The sequence below is a fragment of the Mesoplodon bidens genome, assembly GCF_964165515.1.
Source record: "Mesoplodon bidens genome assembly, chromosome: 2".
Taxonomy (NCBI): Eukaryota; Metazoa; Chordata; class Mammalia; order Artiodactyla; family Ziphiidae; genus Mesoplodon; species Mesoplodon bidens.
This window is the reverse complement of record NC_138177.1, coordinates 68,985,517-69,011,671: the sequence shown is the minus strand read 5'-3', so window position 1 is coordinate 69,011,671 and position 26,155 is coordinate 68,985,517. Positions and strand designations below refer to the sequence as shown.

The window sequence follows — 26,155 nt, the reverse complement described above, 5'->3', positions numbered from 1 at the left end:
GATGACATGATACTATACATAGAGAATCCTAAAGATGCCACTAGAAAACTACTAGAGCTAACCAATGAATTTGGTAAAGTAGCAGGATACAAAATTAATGCACAGAAATCTCTTATATTCCTATACACTAATGATGAAAAATCTTAAAGAGAAATTAAGGAAACACTCACATTTACCATTGCAAAAATAAGAATAAAATACCTAGGAATATACCTACCTAAGGAGACAAAAGACCTGTATGCAGAAAACTATAAGACACTGATGAAAGAAATGAAAGATGATTCAAACAGATGGAGAGATATACCATGTTCTTAGATTGGAAGAATCAACATTGTGAAAATGACTCTACTACCCAAAGTAATCTACAGACTCAATGTAATCCCTATCAAATTACCAATGGCATTTTTCACAGAACTAGAAAAAAATTTTCAAAATTTGTACTGAAACACAAAAGACCTGAAGAGCCAAAGCAATCTTCAGAAGAGAAAAACAGAGCTGGAGGAATCAGGCTCCCAGACTTCAGACTATACTACAAACCTACAGTAATTAAGACAGTATGGTACTCGCACAAAAACAGAAATATAGATCAATGGAACAGGATAGTAAGCCCAGAGATAAGCCCACACACATATGGTCATCTTAACTTTGATAAAGGGGGCAAGAATATACAATAGAGAAAAGACAGCCTCTTCAATAAGTGGTGCTGGGAAAACTGGACGGCTACATGTAAAAGAATGAAATTAGAGCACTCCCTAATACCATACACAAAAATAAACTGAAAATGGATTAAAGATCTAAATGTAAGGACAGACTTCATAAACTTTAGAGGAAAACATAGGCAGAGAACACTACGACATAAATCACAGCAAGGTCCTTTTGACCCACCTCCTAGAGAAATGGAAATAAAAACAAAAATAAATTATTGGGATCTAATGAAACTTAAAAGATTTTGCACAGCAAAGGAAACCATAAACAAGACGAAAAGACAACCCTCAGAGTGGGAGAAAATATTTGCAAATGAAGCAAGTGACAAAGGATTAACCTCCAAAATTTATAAGCAACTCATGCAACTCAATATCAAAATAACAAACAACCCAACCCAAAAATGGGCGGAAGACCTAAATAGACATTTCTCCAAAGAAGACATACAGATCTCCAACAAACACATGAAAGAATGCTCAACATCACTAATCACTAGAGAAATGCAAGTCAAAACTACAATGAGGTATCACCTCACTCCAGTCAGAATGGCCATGATCAAAAAAATCTACAAACAATAAATGCTGGAGAGTGTGTGGAGAAAAGGGAACCCTCTTGCACTGTTGGTGGGAATGTAAATTGATACAGCCACTATAGAGAACAGTATGGAGGTTCCTCAAAAAACTAAAAATAGGACTACCATACAACCCAGCAATCCCACTACTGAGCATATTCCCTGAGAAAACCATAATTCAAAAAGTGTCATGTACCACAGGGTTCATTGCAGCTCTATTTGCAATAGCCAGGACATGGAAGTAACCTAAGTGTCCATCGACAGATGAATGAATAAAGAAGATGTGGCACATATATACAATGGAATATTACTCAAAAAAGAAATGAAATTGAGTTATTTGTAGTGAGGTGGATGGAACTAGAGTCTGTCATACAGAGCAAAGTAAGTCAGAAAGAGAAAGACAAATACTGTATGTTAACACATATATATGGAATCTAAGAAAAAAAATGTCATGAGGAACCTAGGGGTTAGACGGGAATAAAGACACAGACCTACTAGAGAATTGACTTGAGGATATGGGGAGGGGGAAGGGTAAGCTGTGACAAAGTGAGAGAGTGGCATGGACATATATACACTACCAAACGTAAAATAGATAGCTAGTGGGAAACAGCCACATAGCACAGGGAGATCAGCTCGGTGCTCTGTGACCACCTAGAGGGGTGGGATAGGGAGGGTGGGAGAAAGCCACAAGAGGGAGGAGATATGGGGATGTATGTATATGTATAGCTGATTCACTTTGTTGTAAAGCAGAAACTAATACACCATTGTGAAGCAATTATACTCCAATAAAGATGTTTAAAAAGAAAAAAAATGATAAAAGTTCATTTAAAAAATGTTTTTACTAAAGCAATGAAAAAGTGAATGATAAAAGTTGTAGGTAGTAAAGGGTTACCTAAAAACCAATTATATATAAGTTGAGGCAATAGCTAGATCTGGAGCTGCCAGAAAGAAAGGAAAAACCTTTTACCAGGAGATAAGAAAAGGACCATATTCAGAGCTGATAAGTTTAGTTCATTCTTGTCAAAACTGCTGCAATGTGGTTTTCTCCTCCCACTATTGCCATATGAGGGAGGAAATAGAGGAAGGAACAGGCACATGACTTTCTAATTAATGTGGAGTCTGTAAAGGCAATAAATTCAGCACTGTAAATGTAGGAACCATTTGTCTGTACCTGTGAGGGAGTAGAACATGGGAACTAAGAGCTGTAAAGTCTTTGATTCCAACATAACCAGATATTCTGGTCCTAAGAGTCTCTTAGAGGGAACCATTCCAGATCAGAATTAGTGATAACTTGCCAAAGAACTTCTAAACAAGTTTGGAGTAAAGACCTTGATTAGCTATAACAGTGATAGATACAGATATGTATAGTGAAAAAGGAACCAAATGGTGTGCGTGTGTTTCCATAGAAACTTGATTTACAACAGTGTTTAAGTCTCTGCTTGTTGTTCACTTATTTTTAAAAAGAGGTTTTTTTATGTGTGGGTGTCAAGGTGGGGGATAGTGGTGAAGAATAGGATTCCATCTCATTTTTCTCTGAAGGAACAGAGATGTTACCTACACAAAGCTGATGGGCAGAGAAGGTCAGGATTGTGGCTGACAGGCCTTCATCCTCCCAAGTCAAAGTGTGGAGAAGCCATTGGAGACTAGGTTCAGAATCCAGGCTCCACTGTTCTCTAACTATGGAATGGTGGAGAAGGTATCCAGCTGCACTGAGCTTTGGTTTCCTCAATTATAACACGGGGACAACAATTTTCTCTAGTTAGGGTGGTTGTGAGGATTGGATGAACTATTATATATAAAGACCACTCTACTATCTATCTATCATCTATCTATCTATCTATCTATCTATCTATCTATCTATCTATCTACCCAGCACCAATCTATCTATGCTTATATGTACTTCAATTTTCTACAGAAGAAGCAAAATAAACTGGCAATAATGACTGCCTCTGAAAAGGAGGAGTTGCATTTCATTGTATTATCTTTTGCTCTGTTTGTGCATATATTGCCTAAATATGTATAATCTTTATGTATTTTTAAAAATTAGGTGGTAGAATGCCATACAAATAGGTAGTGTTCATTAAATGTCAGTTTCTTTCTCTTTATCTTCTCAGCTAACTACCCCAAAAGTGCAGATTTTGTTGTATGGGCTTTCTCTAAGACTTTACAGTAGTCTGCCCTAATTGCAGATGTTTTAACACCCCCTAAAGACTGAGTGGGTAAAACTAAACATATAACGGGCTGAAAACGAACATCATAAAATTGAATGCCCTCTTTATTTTCTCAGCCAAAGTTCTTGAATGAGTCAGATATTTTCTGAAGTGTCCACACTTGGGTATGGTTCTTTGACTCTGTCGCTCATGCTCAGTTCAGAGCCTTCTTCACCTAGGAAGTTCTTCCTAACTAGAACCTAAAAAGGGGACAAGGGTTAAAAAATTAATAACAACAGCTAGTTATTGAGCATCTACTTTAAGGCTTGCACTGTACTAGGAGCTCAACTAACACTATCTCAATTAATCCCACCTATTACAATCTACATTTTATAGATAAGGAAATTTAGGCACAGACAAGGTAAGCAACTTGCCCAGGGTCACACAGTTGGCAAGGGTTCTAATTCTAACATTAATGTTCTTTACAGTATGCGCCCTATCCAGATGCAACCCGATTGAATTATGCTATATTAATTGAGCACTTACAATTGCCAGGCACTGTATTAGGACCTGGGACTATTATGATTAATTCATTTTTCCATTCAACAAATACTTCTGCAGCACCCACTATGTGTGCCTGGCAAGGTAGGAGCTGGGAACATGAAGTGTATCATATACCAGTCTCTGCCTTTATGGAGCTTGAACTTTAGCGGATTAACTGTATACCTGAATTTTATCTGTTAGTCGCATTTCTGTGTTTTTCTGCTGTGGGGCAGATGGACAGTAAAATCCTTGAGACATGGTTCAAATATTCTCTATGCTAGAAATTAGTGCTGAAATAAAATGTTAATCACTTATGTAATTTAAATTTTTCTAATAGCCACATTAAAAGTAGTGAAAATAAACAGGTGATGTAATAATGTATTTTATTTAACACAATATATCCAAAATGTTATCTTAACCTGGAACCAATATAAAATTGATTAATGAGATATTTTATGGGTTTCTTTATTGATGCTAAATCTAGTGTGTATTTTACACTTAGAGCACATTTCAATTTGTACTCACCACATTTCAAATACTTAATAGCTACCTGTAGCTACTGACTACCATATTGGACAGGACAGTTCTAGATTAGCACTTCTCAAACTTCAGCACACATAGGAATAGTTCAGCGAGAATGTTAAAACACAGATTCCTGGGCTTCACCACCAATGGTGAGGATTGTGGCCTGAGAATTTGCATTTCCAATAAGTTCCCAGGTGATGCTGATGCTGCCAGCACACAGACCACACTTTGAGTAGCATTACATAACACACCACACACATCTCCTAGTGAATTGCAGCAATTTTAGTGATGATAACAGTGTTAATATTTTACCTTTTAAAAGCATTTTGCATTAGCTACTGGAGAAATTAAAATTAAAAACCAAAATGAAATATACTACTCACTCATCAGAATGACCAAAATAAAATACAGTGACAACACTAAATGCTGTGAGGATGTGGAGATACTGATCATTCGTACATTTTTGGTGGGAATGCAAAATAATTTGGCAATTCTTTTAACACTAAAAATGACTCAAAAGTTCTGGAGAGAGCTATCAACCATGAAAAGATATGAAGATAACTTAAATGCATATTACTAAGTGGACGAAGCCAACCTTCGTTAAAAGGGTTACATACTGTGTGATTCCAACTACATGACATTCTGAAAAAGATAAAACCATGGAGACAGTAAGATCAGTGGTTGCCAGGGCTTGGGGGGAGGGATGAATAAGCAGAACACAGAGGGATTTTAGGGCAGTGAAACTATTCTGAATGATACTGTCATGGTGGATAAATGTCATTATATATTTGTCATTACCCATAGAATGTATAACACCAAGAGTGAACCCTAATGTAAACTGTGGACTTTGGTTGCTAATGATGTATCAATGTACATTATTAATTGTAATAAATATATCACTCTGGTGGGGGATGTAGATAATGTAGGAGGCTATGTATGTCGTAGAAGTCAGGGTGCATATGGGAACTCCGTACTTTTTACTAAACTTTTGTATGAACCTTGAACTGCTCTAAAAAATAGAATCTATCTAAAAGGGAAAAAAATTTTCTGGAGGGCTTCCCTGGTGGCGCAGTGGTTGGGAGTCCGCCTGCCGATGCAGGGGACATGGGTTCGTGCCCCGGTCCGGGAGGATCCCACGTGCCGCGGAGCGGCTGGGCCCGTGAGCCATGGCCGCTGAGCCTGCGCGTCCGGAGCCTGTGCTCCGCAGCGGGAGAGGCCACAGCAGTGAGAGGCCCGCATACCGCAAAAAAAAAAAAAAAAAAAAAAAAAAAAATTTTCTGGAGTCGAAGAGTGGTGATGATTGCACAACAATGTAAACGTACTTAATGCCACTGAATGTTACACTTAAAAATGATTAACATGTTAAATATTATGTATATTTTATCACAATAAACCATTTAAAGAAAGAAAAATGGATTTACCATATGCTTTCTTTCTTGGACATTTATCTTAAAGAAACAAAAACTTATTTCATGCAGAAACTTGTATGCAAATGTTCATAGCAGCTTTATTTGTAATAATCCCCAAACTAGAAACAACTAATATATCCCTCAATAGGTGAATGGTTAAACAAAGTAGTACATCTGTACCATGAAATACTATCCAACAATAAAAATATATAACCTATTGATACTGGTAATAATTAGGATGGCTCAAAGAAATTATGCTGAATGAAAAAAGCCAATCTCAAAAGCTTGCATACTGCATGATTCTATCTATGTAACATTTGTGAAGTAACATAATTTTAGATATGAAGAATGGATTAATGTCTCCCAGGAGTTTGGGAGGGGAAATGGGGTGGCAATGAGTGACTATAAAGGGATGAAGGAATCTTGTGACATCGGTACAGTTAAGTATTTTGATTATGGTAATGTTTACATAAGGCTATTTATGTGAATAAATTGTACAGAGCTACAGACATACACATAAATAAGTGCCTATATAACTGGTGAAATCTATTCAATAAATAAGCTCTACAGATTGTACCAATGTCAATTTCCTGGTTTTGATATTGTACTCTACTTATGTAAGATGTTACCATTGGGAGAGGTGGGGGTGAAATGCACACAGGCCCTCCCTATACATTTCTTTACACCTTTCTATGCATCTATAATTATTTCAAAATAAAAAGGTTTTTAAAAAGTACTTTGCATACACTATCTTACTTGATCTTCACAATAACTATGGGAAGTAAATAGTATGATTATTTACATTTTATAGGAAAGAGAAACAAGGTCCACAGGAAGAGTACATAGCTAAAAGCAAGCAAAGCCACATCCTCTTAAGTACTGATACATTTATGTAAGTATTTATAAGTATAAAAAGATTTAGGGAATCCAGCTGTCAGAAATAAAAGTGTTCTTTAGACAGCAAATTTCAAAGTAAAAATAAAAAAACAAGCCCTCTGTCTTCCCACACTTACGATAGACTTGAAGATTGTAGCACCTGGTGGTGGTGGTGATCATTTCAGAGGTCTTTACATTTATGTCAGCTTTGTAGATCCCTGAGTCTTCCAATCTCAGATTTCTGAGCTCCAGGTTATAGTTCTGACCTGAGACATTTATTCGTTCATGGTAATTTTGGTGGGTTATGGAAATTGTGGGTGCTGCTTCTGAGTTTCCTGGTGTTACAAAAGCGACAGATGTTTTGGAATTCCAAGAAATGCTCATAACTTTCTGTGATTGTTGGATATTTAAGGGGAAAGTAACTGACTCCCCCAGAATCCCATTCACCATGAAGATGTCTGTGTCACTTCCAGCTGCTTCCAGACCTGAGGACATAAATAGAAAATCATAACCATTTGACTGTTGCAACTTTTAGAATTCCCTGTTTCCCCAGACTTGAATCTCCCCAAGGAGCAGCTCATCCAGTTTCTTGATGATATCTTCTTTTTTTGTGGGGGGAGCATTCTGCTTTAAATATATTTAATATGATGGCTAAATATTCTAAAGGATTCTCTTTCAAAAACTAAGTTTCCCAGTGAATTTTAAGGGATCCATTTCATTAAAATTTATTTATCTAGACGTATAGACTCTGAGAGCTAGATGGAATTTGAGAGATGAAGGCCATAAACTTCCATGAGGTCTGAGATATTAAATGTTCTTTCTTTCCCAAGTCATATTGCCAAGTGGTCAAAGAGCTGGGACAAGAGCCTACGATGGCTACTGTGGTCTTTGCAAATAAAGAGCTACATGTATGCCTCTATTCCTAGAAGATATAGGCAGAGAGTGCTTTAGAGGCTCTGGAGTAAATATTCCCCAAGCTGGTGATTTTGGGGGGTCTTTTTTGTTCATTGCTATACCCCCAGTCTTTAGACAAGTACTTGACACATAGTGGGTGCTTAGTAAATATTTGTGGAATGAATTAATAAATGGAGTTAACTTATGTGTTGCCTAGGATCTTTTGGAGCAACTTCTGAAGTAAGCAAAGTTCGTTTATTCATTTATACTTTTATGAATGAATGCATGTATTTATTCAAGGTCAGCTTTGTTCCAGATACTATGGCAGGTATTTATTAATTTAATTATAATACAAACATTTGTTGAGCATCTATTCCTTAAAGCATGATGTAAGGAGATGGGGGTACAATGGTGAGTAAAAATAGACATAGTTCCTGCTCTCTGGAACTAAACAGTTAAAGAAGAGAACAGGTTTGATTAGATAAGTGCAAATGGTATTAAGTGTCATGGTACTTCGAGAGAGAATAAAAGGGGACTTGATTTGTTCTGGGAATCCAGGAATACTTTCGGGTAAAAGCTGAAGGATGAATGCTTTTAAAATCTAGCATGGAAAAAATGAAAAATTTTTTTCTCTTCTCCTCCATTACCTTATGAAGATAAATTGATTTAATACATAGTTTGTAAAATGAAAGGCAATATAATTATAGGGTGTTTTTTCTCCTCTTCCTTCTATTCTTTCATCACTTTGTTATTCTCACTGAGCTATATAGTGTGAAATACTGTGTTAAGCCAGCATGTATGATATTCAAACTGTTTAATAACCAATAAGTACAGGCTCTGACCAATCAAGTGGGGCTTCAGCCATAAAGAGTAAAAGGGCCATTCTGATGAGTACTGGTTGCATGTAAGCCCCAAAGAGCAGAACAAAATTTTCCCATGTAAGTGAGTTCAGGTTGACCCTAAAGTTTATCCAGGCTTGGCATAAAGAGGGCAAGAATAGGGCTTCCCTGGTGGCACAGTGGTTATGAATCTGCCTGCCAGTGCAGGGGACACAGGTCCGAGCCCTGGTCTGGGAAGGTCCCACATTCCATGGAGCAACTAAGCCCGTGTGCCACAACTACTAAGCCCATGTGCCACAACTACAGAAGCCTGCATTCCTAGAGCCGGTGCTCCACAACAAAGAGAAGCCAGAACAATGAGAAGCCTGCGCACCGCAACGAAGTGTAGCCCCTGCTCGCCACAACTAGAGAAAGTGCGTGCGCAGCAATGAAGACCAAACACAGTCAAAAAAAAATTAATTAATTAAAAAAAGAAAAGAGGACAAGAATAAAGGTCATTGAGAATACAAGTCATTTTGAAGTGTCAGAAAAGCAAAGATATTTCTTAACCTGATGGTGCTGTCTCACTATGGCCACCCCCGCTCTCCAACACAGTAACTCCTTAATGAGCCAGGGACTGCTAATATAAACCTCTTTCCTTTCAGAACATCCAAGATTTTCCCTTAGGATGAATATCCCAGGCAAGGACTGGTGACTTAGTTGGGGTGGGCTAAGTACAGAATGAGACATAACAGGGCCCTGAGGGAAAGAGCGACACAAATGATCCCTATCTACAAACATTTATTAAGGGCTAATTAAGTGCCAGATGCTGTGTTAGGGACTCAGGGATGAATAGAACATGGTGGCAGCCCTGAGGAGCTCACAGCCCAGAGAATAAGACACATGAGCATTCAAGTGAACAATAATACGATATGATGAGTACTAAATGGTAAAAGCAAAAGGAACAAACCACTAGGGGAACAGGAGAGACTAAGCTTGCCTTCGGTGACAGGAGTCAGAGTTTATTAAAATCCGTTCCTTGAACATTAATTCTCCGCAGAAAAACTTTTCCACTGGGCTGATAAGGTCGGGTAGAGGGGAACTTAGAGTGTCCCAGCCCGAATTCTTGGATGTCCCAGTTATGGACATGTGACCTGTGCAGTTGTACAGAGCCTTGAGCTCAGAAGGACCTAAACTTGATTTAATGCTGCCATGTCACTTTGAACTTCTTAATATTATTTGAACAAGGGACCCCATATTTTCATGTTCTACTGGGTTCCACAAATTATATGGCTGGTCCTGGTGCCAGATCTCCCACATCTCATAAGGCTTTTTTTTTTTTAGTCAGGCCCCTGTGCCTAAGTTCCATTCTGCTCTTTGGATTCAGGTTCAGTGTGAGAAGATGGAAAGGGTGTGGGTTCCATAGACTCATAATTCTCTTATCAAACTCCAGGAAGTGGTGGGCAGTTTGTTAAGGCTGGGGCCTTCTTAACAGGAGCACAATTGTGCGGTCATAAAATGATTGGTGTGTGGTGTTGTTTTTGAAGTATGTCTTGTCTTCTGTAGCAAGACATTCAGGAAGCGATGCTGGGGCATCAAAAGATAAGGCAGTGGGGGTGGCAGATACGCTAAGCTAGCGGAAGCCCTGTTGCTATTTTATGCTGTGGTGTTGGGGGTGAGATTCCTGGGCTTGCTGAGGAAAGGTGTAGGGTTTACACAAGCGTAATATGCACCTTTGGACATTCCATCTGAGGTCTGAGGCAGCTGCAAAACCATAGCATGCAGCGTAAAGATAAGGAGGCTGAAGACATAGGTGCTAGTACTTCTACTTATGAGCTGGGCAAACTTAATAAAGCCAGAAGACTTTTCTGAGTCTCAGTATTTTCATCCACAGAATGGAAATAATAACTATAAAAATCGCCTATCTAATTAGTGATCAGAAAATCATGAGTAGAAACTCTGGTAACCATCAAGCCAAAATAAATGTTAGTAATGACTCTCATTCTCATCCTCACCTTAACAATTAGGACATGCCCTTTAGGGCTTCCCTAGTCCATCTCTATGATGGCCTTCATGACACGAGGGCCATACTGAAGAACGTATGAAGAGCCATTATTAAGGGCTAATTCAAGTAAAGCACAGAGGGATAGAGTTTTCAACACCACTCCACTTGGTGGCCTTTATTCTTCTCTTAAAGACTTCAGTCTTTTAAAAAAAGAATCTCCATATCAACCAACCCTAATATTTATTTTTCTAGGTGCTGAGGGGACTCAAACATTATATTAGTGTTGGAGGAGACCTTAAGAAAACTCAATTTCAGAGAGAATTCGTGGCACAAAAATTTCTTAAGGACTTACTATGAAATGGACTATGCAAGTCTATGACCAAGACAAGTTCCCTGTCTTTTTTAGAAATTTCGTATATGCTTAGGGAAATAAGACACACACACAGACACACATAACTCTCCTTTACAATATGAAGTGGAAAATGATAAATTTAAGCAAATGGTAGAGACAATAATTGCAGTAGGCTTTCAAGGAAGGGAGAGATCACTTTGATCTGCAGTGGTTAGAGAAAACTTCTTGGAGGAAATAGAATTTGAGGAAGAACTTGAAGAGTGAATAGAATTTTATTGGATAGAAAGAGAAAGGATGGGTGTCTCAGGTCCTCAGGTCCTGAATAAAAGTATAGAAGCAGGAGAATGTGTGATATAGGTTGAATAAGTATAGATTTGCATAACAGAGTAGAGAGCAATAAGGCTGGAGATATAAATTGTTTAAATTTGGGATAGCCCTGAGTTTGAAGTCTACACCACAGGCAGAGGGGAGCTATTAAGGTTTTTGAGAATAAAGATTAAATGATGTTTTAGGGTCATAGTAATATGGTAATAACACATAGGAAGAATAAGAGGAAAGAGGAGCTGGGCTTAAGAAACCATTTCATAGGCTATTGTAGCCATCTGGGCGTGAATCGGAGGATGATGATGAGAATGGAAAGGAAGGGCTGAATTTGAGAGAGAGCACAAATAAAGGCAAGGAATAAGGAGGCATGTCACAGAATTCAACAATATATTTTGAGTGTCTACTTCATGTCAGTGGAAAACTAATAGCTACTGGAAATTGATTAAGTTTATGCTTCAAAGAAGTCAAAAGGAGAAGACAAGTTTAGTGTCAGAAATATTGAATGTGAGATGATGGTGGACCATATAAATAAGGAGTTGGAAGTATGGAAGATGAGAAAAGTTAATGGATTCAAAGTATTATTTGGGGGGCTGTGACAGAATCTGCTAGTTGTTTTCCAATATTTGTTTTCATCTCCATTCTTAGTAACACATATATATGGAATCTAAGAAAAAAAAAAAGGTCATGAAGAACCTAGGGGCAGGACGGGAATAAAGATGCAGACCTACTAGAGAATGGACTTGAGGACACGGGGAGGGGGAAGGGTAAGTTGGGACAAAGTGAGAGAGTGGCATGGACATATATACACTATCAAATGTAAAACCGATAGCTAGTGGGAAGCAGCTGCATAGCACAGGGAGATCAGCTCGGTGTTTTGTGACCACCTAGAAGGGTGGGATAGGGAGGGTGGGAGGGAGGGAGATGCAAGAGGGAAGATATATGGTGATATATGTATATGTATAGCTGATTCAATTTGTTATAAAGCAGAAACTAACACACCATTGTAAAGCAATTATACTCCAATAAAGATGTTAAAACAAACAAACAAACAAAAGACTACATTGCCCAGCCTTCTGCTAGCTCAGTTTGGTCATGTGACTAAGTTCAGGCCCATAGGATGAAAGTGAAAGTATTGTATCAACTTTTATGTCTTTTTTTTTTTTTTTTTTTTTTCTTTTTTTTTTTGCGGTACGCGGGCCTCTCACTTTTGTGGCCTCTCCCGTTGCGGAGCACAGGCTCCGGACGCGCAGGCTCAGCGGCCATGGCTCACGGGCCCAGCCGCTCCACGGCATGTGGGATCTTCCCGGACCGGGGCACGAACCTGCGTCCCCTGCATTGGCAGGCGGACTCTCAACCACTGCGCCACCAGGGAAGCCCAACTTTTATGTCTTTAAGAAGAGGATACTTTGTTTTCATTTCTTCCTTGTCTCTTGAAGGCTGGAATGCCATGACAACTGGATCTTGGACATTTTGGGTCAAGAAGACGAAGCCAAGTACTGAGAACTGTGGAGCAGGAAGACTGAAAAAGTCTGGATTCCTGATGACCTTGTGAACTATTCTACCAACTGAACTGCCAACTGCAGACATTTCACATGAGCAAGAAATAAACTTTTTTCTTCTATAAGGAATTCTTTTTTTTTTTTTGAGTCTTTGTCATTTGCCATCAAACTAAAATTCAAGTGGTTTAGGAATCATCTATGGAGAGATGATTGAAGAAGAGGGGCACTCAGGAAGAGTTGGCTGAAGTTCAAGGCTGAGCCTTGTGAGCAGTGCTTACATTTCTAAAAGAGGCACTATCAAAAAAACTGAATAGACCAAGTGGTAGGAGTGGCAAGAGAGGAACCAATAGTGGACAATATCATGAAATCCAGGAGGACAAAAAATCTCAAGAAGGGGACTATAACTGATGTCTAGTGATTCAGAGTCTTCAAGTAAGGTAAAGACTGAAAATGATCCCTAGATTTGTCCATTAGGAGGTTATTGATGGTGCTTGAGAATGTAGTGCAAGTTAGGATGATTCAAATGGAGGCCAGAGTACAGAGGATTGAGGATAGAATATGTGGTAAAGAAGTGGAAAAGCTTGATAGTGAAAGAAATGTTATAAGATAGAATAATAGCTAGAGGGTCCAGAAAAACTACTATTTGATTTTGTTTTAAAGTAGAAGGTATTGGTGGGGGAAGGTTGGTAAGAAGGGAGAGAAGATAGAGATTTCCCTGATTATGCCTGCTCTAGATTACATGCTCCTACTCATGGAGTTTGGTGTTTCTCTCTAATAGTACTTGCCATACTGGCTGGTAGCCATGAATCCATGTGTCTGTTTCTGGACACTGTGAATCACTTGAATCCAGGGACCTTGCCTTCAAATCCCAAGCGCCTAGCACAGTGCAGGATACACTGGCCACTAATGCTTGTGTGGAACAAAAGATGGAATGGAAATGGTGGGCAGAGAAAAGTATAGGTTTTCAATCAGAGGAGGGTAATGCCTTCATCTGAAGTGGAAGAAAAAAAGGAAAGGATGAGTGAAAGCATACGGGTATTTTGAGGTCTTGTTGGGAGTAGGGATAGAAGAAAGTCTGCTTTGTGAAGTGGAGGAAACATAGGTTTGAGCCAGATGGACCTGTGTTCAAGTTCAATCCCTGACATTTACTGAGGCCCTTATATTACTTAACTACAAGATAGGATATAATAATGCCTGCCTCATGGAATTGTTGTGAGGGCACACAGAAGGTGTTTAATACGTAGTGGACATTTTGGAGTAGAGAAGTTAAAATAGTAGACAGTCATGGTTGATAGCCTTCATCTCTTCAGTAATGTAGGAGATAAGAAGAGGCAAGAGTGGGACTATTTAGGAAGCATAAAGGTTACGGACACACATTTTGAATCTAGGTATATTCGAACCTACAAATATTATCTTGAGAAAATTATTGAAATTCTCTGATCCTCAGGTTCCTCACCTTTAAAATGTGGATAATTATTCAATGCAATTAAAAAGATAGAGCACTTAGCACAATGCCTGGCACATAAAAATGGTAGTTGCTATTATTATTTTGATGAATGTAAAAATTTTGAGGAAATGCTGCTCCAGGGAACACCTCAGGGAGTTAACAAGGGATTGATTAAGTGGATGAAGGTACTGCTGAGCAGGCTTGGGAGCCTAACGAAGAAGAGATGACCCACATTTATAACATCTCCCACTGTGTGTGATTTCCTGACTCCCATAGCCAGACCACAGCAGGGGTGGGTAGGAGAAAGGTACTACTTCTAGAGGAGAAGCAAAGGCAAGAAAAGGCTGGAACCCTGGGATGTGGGCTTGGATGGGAAAATATGTTCGCTGTGACCCCTAGGTAGCTATGGTGAAGAGGGGACCAGAGGGGAAGGATGACACCAGCTTAGACAGCACCATGGACAGGTTATTCACTGGAGCTGGATTTCCCCTCCTGGAAGGGAAGCTGGGCACATTTTCCAGCCTAATATATCTTTCGTGTATTAGGTGATAACTCCTGTTTCCCTGGATGAACCCATATGAATGGGTGGACTTCACAAATGTACATTTCATGATAAAGTAGCTGCCAAAAATCACTGACTCACTAACTGGAAGAAGGCAATAGAGAATATGAGAATAAGAAATGTGTTTGGAAAAAATAAAGAATCAGAAACTTCATCTGGGTTAGAAATATTGATGGGGCAGGAGAACATTAACTGAATAGAGGGACATTCTTCATAGCTGAGCAAGGGAAACTTACTATGAAGTGTTGGGTGGAATCTAAAGAGATCTTGAAATATTAAATATTGATGACAACAAAGAGGGTGTTTAGGCTTAAACCTCATAGTTCTCCTTAGAGTCTATTAAAAACAAAGACAGTGTACATTTGGGGTTTTGAGGGGCTCCCTAGTCTCCTTTCATATACTTTGCCACCATCTACTAGATCCTGTCTGGTCTGCCCCTGCTCTCCTGCCTCATCTCCTACCTTTCTCTCTCCTACTCACTCCAACCACACTGACTTCCTCATTCTTCAAACCAGCCGCTGTTGCCTTAGAGACTTTGTACTTGCTGTCCTCCTTTTCTACACTCTTTCCAGCACTCCCTTACTGTGACACTCTGCTCCAATGTCATCTCATCAGAGAGAGCTTTCTTAATCACCATGTTTAAGTAGCAGTCTCCTTCCCATCACTCCCTATTGCTTTGTCTTACTTTATTTTTCATCATAGCAGTTTTGACTACTAAAGCATTGTATGTGCGTATTTACTTATTGTCTTCCCCACTTTGCACCCCCATGAGAATATAATTGCCATGCAGTCCTTGTCTGTTTTGGTCACTAGTATTTCCCTAACAATTAGTGGATGATTGTTAAATATTTGTTGAAAGAATAAATAATTTTTTGGCTACTGACCCAGTTACCTTTTTTTCTAGCAATAAAAAGCAAGGTAGAAAACTCAGAGCAAGAGAGAGAGTGAGGGCAAGAGATAACTCTACTGCTTTCTGCATCTTGGTGTGGAAGGTCCATGGTGTAAACTGATTAATAAGAAGGAGAAGTTGGCTAACTGTAACTGCTTTCCATTCCAATATTCCCATGTTGTTAACAACAACAACAAAAAATTACATAGGTCCAAAGGCTGGGGCTTCAAAGCATGGTTAGTAAAAGTGTCCTGAACTAGGGATCAAGAAACATGTTCTAGTCAAGGCTCTGTTGCCAACCAGCTAAATGACCATGACTAAGTCACTTACCTGTTAAACCGCAGAATTCTAGTTGGTAAATGAAATAAAATTCCTCTACCACTTTGAGGAATTATGAAGATTAAATGACACTAGGCAGCTCTACCCACCACCAGTCCCTCCCATCTGGAAACTTACACAATCCTCTTAGATAGCCTCATCCACCAGAGATCAGACAGCAGAAGCAAGAAGAACTACAGTCCTGCAGCATGTGGAACAAGAACAACATTCACAGAAAGATAAGCAAGATGAAAAAGCAGAGGGCTATGTACCAGATGAAGAAACAAGATAAAACCCCAGAAAAACAACTAAATGAAGTGGAGATAGGCAACATTCTAGAAAAATAATTCAGAATAATGATAGTGAAGATGATCCAGGACCTCGGAAAAAGAACGGAGGCAAAGATCGAAAAGATGCAAGAAATATTTAACAAACACCTAGAAGAATTAAAGAAAAAACAAACAGAGATGAACAATACAATAACTGAAATGAAAACTACACTAGAAGCAATCAATAGCAGAATAACTGAGGCAGAAAAACGGATAAGTGACCTGGAAGACAGAATGGTGGAATTCACTGCTGCAGAACAGAATAAAGAAAAAAGAATGAAAAGAAATGAAGACAGCCTAAGAGACTTCTGGGACAACATTAAATGCACCAACATTCGAATTATAGGGGTCCCAGAAGGAGAAGAGAGAGAGAAAGGACAAGAGAAAATATTTGAAGAGATTATAGTCGAAAACTTCCCTAACATGGGAAAGGAAATAGGCACCCAAGACCAGGAAGCGTACCGAGTCCCATACAGGATAAACCCAAGGAGAAACACACTGAGACACATAGTAATCAAATTGCCAAAAGTTAAAGACAAAGAAAAATTATTGAAAGCAGCAAGGGAAAAAGGACAAATAACATACAAGGGAACTCCCATAAGGTAAACAGCTGATGTCTCATCAGAAACTCTACAAGCCAGAAGGGAGTGGCATGATATAATTAAGTGATGAAAGGGGAGAACCTACAACGAAGATTACTCTACCCGGCAAGGATCACATTCAGATTCAATGGAGAAATCAAAAGCTTTACAGACAAGCAAAAGCTAAGAGAATTCAGCACCACCAAACCAGCTCTACAGCAAATGCTAAAAGAACTTCTCTAACTGGGAAACATAAGAGAAGAAAAGGACCTACAAAAACAAACCAAAACTGTTAAGAAAATGGTAATAGGAACATACATATCGATAATTACCTTAAACGTGAATGGATTAAATGCTCCATCCAAAAGACTCAGGCTTGCTGAATGGATACAAAAACAAGACCCATATATATGCTGTCCACAAGAGACCCACTTCAGACCTAGGGACACATACAGACTGAAAGTGAGGGGATGGAAAAAGATATTCCATGCAAATGGAAATCAAAAGAAAGCTGGAGTAGCAATACTCATATCAGAAAAAATAGACTTTAAAATAAAGAATGTTACAAGAGACAAGGAAGGACACTACATAATGATCAAGGGATCAATCCAAGAAGAAGATATAAAAATTATAAATATATATGCACCCAACATAGGAGCACCTCAATACATAAGGCAACTGCTAACAGCTATAAAAGAGGAAATCGACAGTAACAGAATAATAGTGGGGGACTTTAACACCTCATTTGCACCAATGGACAGATCATCCAAAATGAAAATAAATAAGGAAACAAGTTTTAAATGACACAATAGACCAGATAGATTTAATTGATATTTATAGGACATTCCATCCAAAAACAGCAGATTACACTTTCTTCTCAAGTGCGCACGGAACATTCTCCAGGATAGATCACGTCTTGGATCACAAATCAAGCCTCAGTAAATTTAAGAAAATAGAAATCATATCTAGCATCATTTCTGACCACAAGAGAAATTAGAACTCTTGCATTCCTATATGTTAATGATGAAAATTCTGAAAGAGAAATTACAGAAACACTCCCATTTACCATTGTAACAAAAAGAATAAAATACCTAGGAATAAACCTACCTAGGGAGACAAAAGACCTGTATGCAGAAAACTATAAGTCACTGATGAAAGAAATTAAAGATGATAGAAACAGATGGACAGATATACCATGTTCTTGGATTGGAAGAATCAATATTGTGAAAATGACTATACTACTCAAAGTAATCTACAGATTCAATGCAATCCCTATCAGATTAACAATAGCAGTTTTTACAGAACTAGAACAAAAAATCTTAAAATTTGTGTGGAGACAAAAAAGACCCCGAATAGCCAAAGCAGTCTTGAGGGGAAAAAACGGAGCAGGGGAAATCAGACTCCCTGACTTCAGATTATACTACAAAGCTACAATAATCAAGACAATATGGTACTGGCACCAAAACAGAAATATAGATCAATGCAACAAGATAGAAAGCCCAGAGATAAACCCACACACCTATGGTCAACTAATCTATTGCAAAGGAGGCAAGGATATACAATGGAGAAAAGACAGTCTCTTCAATAAGTGGTGCTGGGAAAACTGGACAGCTACTTGGAAAAGAATGAAATTAGAGCACTCCCTAACACCATACACAAAAATAAACTCAAAATGGATTAGAGACCTAAATGTAAGACAGGACACTATAAAACTCTTAGAGAAAAACATAGGAAGAACACTCTTTGATATAAATCACAGCAAGATCCTTTTGACCCTCCTCCTAGAGAAATGGAAATAAAAACAAAAATAAACATATGGGACCTAATGAAACCTAAAAGCTTTTGCCCAGCAAAGGAAACCATAAACAAGACAAAAAGACAACTCTCAGAATGGTAGAAAATATTTGCAAATGAATTAACGGACAAAGGATTAATCTCCAAAATATATAAACAGCTCATGCAGCTCAATATTAAAGAAACAAACAACCCAATCCAAAAATGGCCAGAAGACCTAAATAGACATTCCTCCAAAGAAGATGTACAGATGGCCAAGAAGCACATGAAAAGCTGCTCAACATCACTAATTATTAGAGAAATGCAAATCAAAACTACAATGAAGTATCACATCACACCAGTTAGAATGGGCATCATCAGAAAATCTACTAACAACAAATGCTGGAGAGGGTGTGGAGAAAAGGGAACCCTCTTGCACTGTTGGTGGGAATGTAAATTGATACAGCCACTATAAAGAACAGTATGGAAGTTCCTTAAAAACTAAAAATAGAATTACCATATGATCCAGCAATCCCACTCTGGGCTGGGCGTATACCCAGAGAAAACCATAATTCAAAAAGACACATGCACTCCAATGTTCACTGCAGCACTATTTACAATAACCAGATCATGGAAGCAGCCTAAATGCCCATCGACAGATGAATGGATAAAGAAGTTGTGGTATTATATACAATGGAATATTACTCAGCCATAAAAAGGAACGAAATTGAGCTATTTGTTGAGATGTGGATGGATCTAGAGACTGTCATACAGAGTGAAGTAAGTCAGAAAGAGAAAAACAAATATCGTATATTAATGCATGTACATGGAACCTAGAAAAATGGTGCAGATGAACCAGTTTGCAGGGCAGAAGTTGAGACACAGATGTAGAGAACAAATATATGGACACCAAGGGGGGAAAGCCACGGGAGTTTGGGGATGGTGGTGTGCTGAATTGGGTGATTGGGATTGACATGTATACAATGATGTGTATAAAATTGATGACTAATAAGAACCTGCTGTATAAAAATATAAAATAAAATTCAAAAATTCAAAAAAAATGACACTAGATTTCTCTCAGGTGTATATATCAACAGAGAAGAATGTAGAACCCCCAAAGGGAGTCTTGCCATGAGGAGCACCCTCTTTCTGCCCCCGTGTCATGCACCATGACTTAGTGATGAAGATCAGACTGCCTGAGCTTGAATCCTGCTTCTTCCAGGCACTAGCCATGAGACTTTGGGAAATTTAACCATCTCTCTGTGTCTCAGTTTTATCAGCTTCTAAATGAAGCCAATAGACTAATAGCACTTACTTCATAGAAGCGTTATGAGAGTTAAACAAGTTAATATATGTAAACCTATTGGAAAAGTACCTTGCATATACTAGGCACCATAGGCGTTTGTTATGTAAAATGAAAGCATTATTACAGAGATTAAGATAATACCCCAGACAACTTTTATGTGTTCCAAAAGAAGAGTTGCAGTATTGGGGAGATGTTAGAGAAGGCCAACATGAAGCTATTCATGGGAGTGGAAATAAGGAAGGGTAGACTGTTGCTTAATAGTGACCCAAACCCCCTCACTTCTTCAGGATTCTTCAAGTCAGTATTTCTTGTCCTTTTTTTGACTCCAGCTAACCTTCCCCTCCTCTCCTCCCATTCACTGCCTGACTGAATATTGCAGGCCTGGAAGGGTGACCAGACGTAGCACCACCCAATGGCACCCAGAAGAGAGGTGGTTGTAACCAGTTATTTTGAGTGAAGTGAAGTAGCAGGCAAAGAGGAAACAAAGTGTTAGCAGCCAGAAGTTTTGTGTCATTCTCCATGAGGATGGAAAGTCCTTGGTTATGAGGTTTTAGAAAAAAGGAACCTACCACCCCCATACAATAGTAGGCTATTTTCTGCTGGATTTTATTTTATTTTATTTTATTTTACTTTATATTATCTTTATTGAGATTTGGGTTGACTTGAATCCACTTCTGCAACACACACACACACACACACACACACACACACACACACACACAGATTCCCAAAACAGAGATGTGGTCCTGGCCACCCACTGTTTTATCACTACTCGGCACTGTAAGCATATAATAAAAAATCGAGTATAACAAAGGAAATGTGGGTACATACCTCTACTAACATCAGCCCCCCAATTGATTTTCACACCTCTTTCTTTTCCAACTTCCAGGTAGATGAGTTTAGATACCCCCAAACGTACAGATTCATCCTTCTCTTAGGTTCAAGAGAAGAAAGGTTTGATTTAGGAAATACTTGAGTAGCCCAAGTGGCCTAGCACTGACTTTTGGGCTCCTGTTGTGAAGTCACTCTGGCTGCTTTGTGGTTCACCATATTGATCTCTAGGGCTGCTTTGTGGATTGGGTTGGTGTGGTGGGTCATACCCCCTCTACTGGAGTCCCGTGTTGTCACAAGTATGCAGCTTCAAGCCTCTACTTGGAGACTGGATTTTTAAGTTAATGTCCTGACACCTAGTTTTCCCCATACTTAATACATTTTTTCTTGTCTATAACTGGGCTTTTGCTTTTTTTTTTTTGAGCAATAGCCAATATTTATTGAGCACTTACTATGTGCCAGACATTTGTGCTAAGCTCTGTATCATTGAATCTTTACAATGATTTGCTTTATTTATTTTTTAAAATATTTTTATCGATTATACTCCATTTAAAATTATTAGAAAATAATGGCTATATTTCCCTGTGCTATACAATACACCCTTTTGCTTGTCTGTTTTATACATAGTAGTTTTTTTTTAACAACTTTATTGGAGTATAATTGCTTTACAATGGTGTGTTAGTTTGGGCTTTTGCTTTTAAGCCGTTTCTGAGTGTCTATGGTAGTAGTCTGCTCAAATTGCTTTCTAGAACAGAGGCTTGGTCTTTATCTTGAAAGCCTCTCTTTATTAGGACTTTGGGCTAGTGGCAAATTGACTCTTGCCAGGACCCTTCTCCAGGCATGAAGTCCTGTCTCTAACCCCCAGGATGATGGTTGGGGCCTACTTATCCAGAAACAGATATCCAGAGGGGCCCGCTCACTTCCCTTGTACTTTTAAGTATCACCTACTGGAACACACCATGACTGTGCTCTACGTTCAACAAGACATCAAGACCTTGTTGATACTGGACCCTTGTTTGTTTTGAAAAAGAAAATTCAAGTCAACACATAACCATGTTCATGTGAATGATACCTGAACCTGTCTGGATATGGTCATTTACTTGGATATTCTGCCTTGCTGGCCTGCCTAAACTTCTGTTATTGGCAAAGGTCTGGCCTCTAACCCCCATCCTCCTCTGTAGGTAGGTATAGAGATAGGCCCAGCCTCTTCTGAATAATCCTTTCTTGTTGGGAATAAATCACCATTCATGATAAATCCTAAAGTTGGATAACCATCAATCTCAGGGACAATTCTACTTCAGCATCAAAGTGGGTGAAGGCAGCACTGCTTAGTGGTTAAGCCTAAAGATACTGGAGTTCAAATCATACTTCCCCCACTTTTTGGCTAAATGACTTCTGATTTTCTGTGTTAATGTCTTCATCTGTAAATTGGGATATTAATAGTATCCATCTCATAAGGTATTGTGAAGATTAGACAAAATAACAAACGTACGCTACTTAGAGTAATGCCAGACATGTAGTGATTGCTTCATAAATGGTTAATTATTACTATTATTGACAGGAGAGAGGAGAAAGGAGCAAGTGGAGGGGCTGGAGAAAGAGAAGTGAGAAAGGTGTGGAGAAAAGGAAGAATTAAAGGAGTGTGAGAAAGAACACATAGAAGGGCATGAAGCAAAAGTGGTGGATTCTTGTCTTCTACCCCAAAGGGTAGGTAGCTAGTAGAATACTTGGAGGGACAGTCAGAGTCACAGTGTTCACAGGTCACGATGAGGAAGTTGAGATTACAGAGCATAGGACTGTGAGTCTTGGTACTTAGAGAAAACTTTTCCAACATGGAATGGTCATGAGCTTTGCACACTCAGACTCCTCTTATTTCAGTGGTTTCAAGGGAAAATGGGATTTCCAACCCCCTTTTCCCACTGCATTTCAGCTGCTTCCACTGCTCTGAATTCCAGGGAAGTAAGTAAAGTCAGTGTTGATGTCTAAGCCCAGTGCTAAATATAAGGGACCACCTTTGCCAGGAATAGCAGCAGGAGGGATTTCAGGTATATTTTTGACTCAGGAAATGTTGGTGGAATAAACTAAAAGGTAAACAGATCCATTCAGCAAAGGCAAATTGTACCTGAAAGTACTTTTAGTTTTACTGCTATAAAAACAAGTCCCTACCCCTCATTTATGGATCCCTGACAAAATGAATATTTCACCCCTGGTTTTCTCTTATGGAACCCCAAAAGCCCACACCTAAGCTTAAATTCTCACCATCTTTTCATCTGCTCATGTTCCTTGGATCATCCTAAACAGAGGAGTCTCACCCAGGATCTCAGTGCAAGAAAGCCCTGGCTCCTCCTAAAACCATGTGAAAAGCAAGTGTGAAAAACAACAGCATTAGCTAATATTTGTTAAGCACCTACTATATTCAGATACTGTGCCAAGTGTTGTACATGGATTATCATTTTGGTTCTCAAAAAAATCCTATTTTACTAATAGTTCTCCCATTTTGAAATCTAAATAACATTTTTGGGACCCAGGATGGGCTGCCCCCAAATATGCCACAATGGCATATTGATTATTATTATTACTTTTTGGCCATGCCACTTGCAGGGATCTCAGTTCCCCTACCAGGGCTAGAACCCGGGCCATGGCAGTGAAAGCCCAGAATTCTAACCATTAGGCCACCAGGTAATTCCCAATGTTGATTATTTTGAATTGAATTTCCTTAAGAAGCAGCCAATGCAAGAGGGAAACTCTGACTCTTCTCTGTCCCCCTGAAAGCAGAAAATAAATCTCCCATGTGAAAGGTGCACTCCCTATATCTGGAGGTACAAGGACATCCTTATCGCCAGAGACAGGGAATTTGGGGCAAGAAGCTTGTATAAACAAACCTTGTTCCTTTAATTTACTACTTCAAGCCCAAACTCTGTTTACATTCTTCACTGATTGAGCACCCAAAGCCTAAGTTTCTTTGTCCTGTTGGTTCTTCACAAGTTTATTTTTTCTTTGTCTAAAAAGTATAAAAGCTGTTTGTGTTGGCCACTTGTTAGGTCTAATTTCTATGAGACTTCTGTGTGCACAAATTAAAATTTGTCTCTTTTCTCCTATAATCTGTCTTGTGTCAATTTTATTATTAGTCCAGACACAGGAACTCAAGAGGGGGAAGAGGGGAAATAGTCCCCTTCCTGACAACAGGTGGAGTTTATATAACTTTCCCAAAGTCCTAAAACTAATGGATGAATGATTCACTGCTAGCTGATTTGACAACTTCGATTTCAGTTTCAGTAGATGAGGCAAGTGTATCTTAGAGCTGCCTTTCACCGTAGCATGTTTTGCCCTTTGAAGAGTATCAAGGACATGGAAACTGAATGAGTGAAGAAGTCAGAAAAGTGTGGAGCAGAAAGAACTATAGCCCTGGGGTTAACAGAACAAATGTCCATTTCCAGCTCTACCAACTTCAGGTTGTGAAATGTCAGATGAATTGTTTAACTTGAATCTTAGATTACACTTTTTTTTTGCATAATGGAATTAATAATATCTCTCTTGCTTATTTAAATGATTTTAGTATGTATCACATAAGAATGTGGGCATAAAAATTGTAAAATGCTTTCCAAGTTAAGTGGTATCAAGTACCACCCTGTCCAGCCCTTCTTTGGAAGATTGGGAACATCCCTAGATTTACACTTAGGTTCTATCCAACTTTTTTCCCCATCTACTTGCATTTTCTACGTGTATGTCAGGATGACTAACATAGGCTCTAAAAACTTGACCTGCCCAGTGGATACAACCTCTATGAATCTCACATTAAATGAGCCACAGCTTTAAATGGTTAAGGGAACCAGAGAGACCAAGGTGCATGGATTCTAACTTTTCAAGAAATCCTAACCCACTAGATTCTCTGTGTTCTAACTCATGCCAGGAATTTGCTAGTGCATTTCCAAAGTTGGTAAGAGACATTATAAGTAGATTTAGAAGTGCCAAATATAGTCAGTTTTTACAGAAATAAGACAATTGTTAGGATTCAATGAGATAATATGTGCAATGACAGGGCACTCCCAGAACTATGTTGATGTTACATAGTTTTCTTTGTACTAACAACAACCAATATTCATTTGACCTTTATACTTTACTGTAAGCCATAAGTAAGAAAAACAGAATTTTCAGTTCAACTTCTCTGTTTATTTTTTGAGAACTAACTTATTTGTAAAACAGGGATAATAATCTCTTCTCCATTTATTTTAGGGTTTTTGGAGGACAGAAGCAGAGCAATAGCTCCGAATTTGCTTTGAAAATAAAGGGGGCTTATAGCGATGAAGTTTTTACAATGATAATTATAGTCATGCATCTCTCTAATCTGCTGGAGCAATGAAATAATTGAGAAGGGTCTATCTCTGTTAAAATCTATATAACACATTCTAACACCCCCCAAAAAATTGCTTTTAAGTTTTTCAAGGTTTTGGATTATCTGTTCCTCTGTTGGATTTCTGGGCAGGTCTACCATGTGCTGACTCTTCTGAGCAGAAGGGTTTGTCTCAGATCTTTAGAGGCTGAATACAAATAAAATTCAGAAATATAAACTCTAAAGCTGAAAAACAGTTAGGTTTGGATCTTAGGTCTCTTCCCAGTCAGTTGGATCCCTTTTGAGACCCAGGATGTTTCTGTTAAAGCAGATCAAAAGGGCATTTCAATGTCTTCCTTAAGGGAAATTTCTAAAACAACAGAAAATTAGGAGGGGATCAGCAAGGGTCAGAACTCACAGGTTTGTAGGCAAAGGAGCAAGATCCATAGGTGGTGAAGAGCCATCTTCTTCCAGAGTATGAATTTCTGGGCAAAAGTGTGGCTGTCTTCCCGTGGAGAATCAGTCTCACTTCTGCTTTCATGCCCCTTTTTATAGAAGGCATTGAAGAAAGGAAGTGAGTTAGCTGATGAAGGAAATGCTAGTTTTTTTGTCTACTGTATAATTAATTATTTTTTCAACAAATATTTATTGAATACCTACTATGTGTCAGACACTCTTCTGGGCACTGGCACTATAAAGAGCAACAAAGCACTTGATCACCCTCCTTTCATGGAGCTCATATTCTTTTTGGGGAGATCAATATTAACAGGCAATATAGTGTGATAAGTGTTGCCGAAGAGAAAATAATGGGAACTGAGAGGGCAGCGGGGAGTTCTAACCCAGACTAGGACAGTGTGGGGAAGGCTTCCTGAAGGAACTGACAACCAACCTGAGTCAGGTCTGAAGAGTAAGTTAACATTATTAGGAGAAAGGTGGTAAGGATTATGAATAGGAAGAATGTGTTAACACTATAGGAGCTTAATAAGTGGTAGCAGTTAATATTACATAGTTATAGTTGCATGTAATAATAATTATTTATAATTCTATTATATAATTTTATAATTGTATATAACTGTAAAATTATTTATACTGCATAATAATTATATTGTATGTAATAGTAA

At 38.6% G+C, this 26,155-nt stretch overlaps 1 protein-coding gene across 2 annotated transcripts in view; it reads right to left on the bottom strand.

The window, feature by feature from the left end:
• The window catches only part of CD84 (CD84 molecule), a 38,504-nt gene extending 12,819 nt beyond the window's left edge, over positions 1-25,685 (bottom strand). The window contains exons 1-2 of one of the 2 annotated variants that reach the window (XM_081225332.1): positions 25,453-25,685; positions 6,914-7,261 (exon numbers count right to left, since the gene is read on the bottom strand). In XM_081225332.1, the coding sequence (XP_081081458.1) occupies positions 6,914-7,261; positions 25,453-25,498 (394 nt within the window). In that variant the 5' untranslated portion in view covers positions 25,499-25,685. The remainder of the gene's footprint in view (positions 1-6,913; positions 7,262-25,452) is intronic. The other variant, XM_081225333.1, reaches the window with a different exon arrangement.
• Positions 25,686-26,155: the final 470 nt, after the last annotated feature.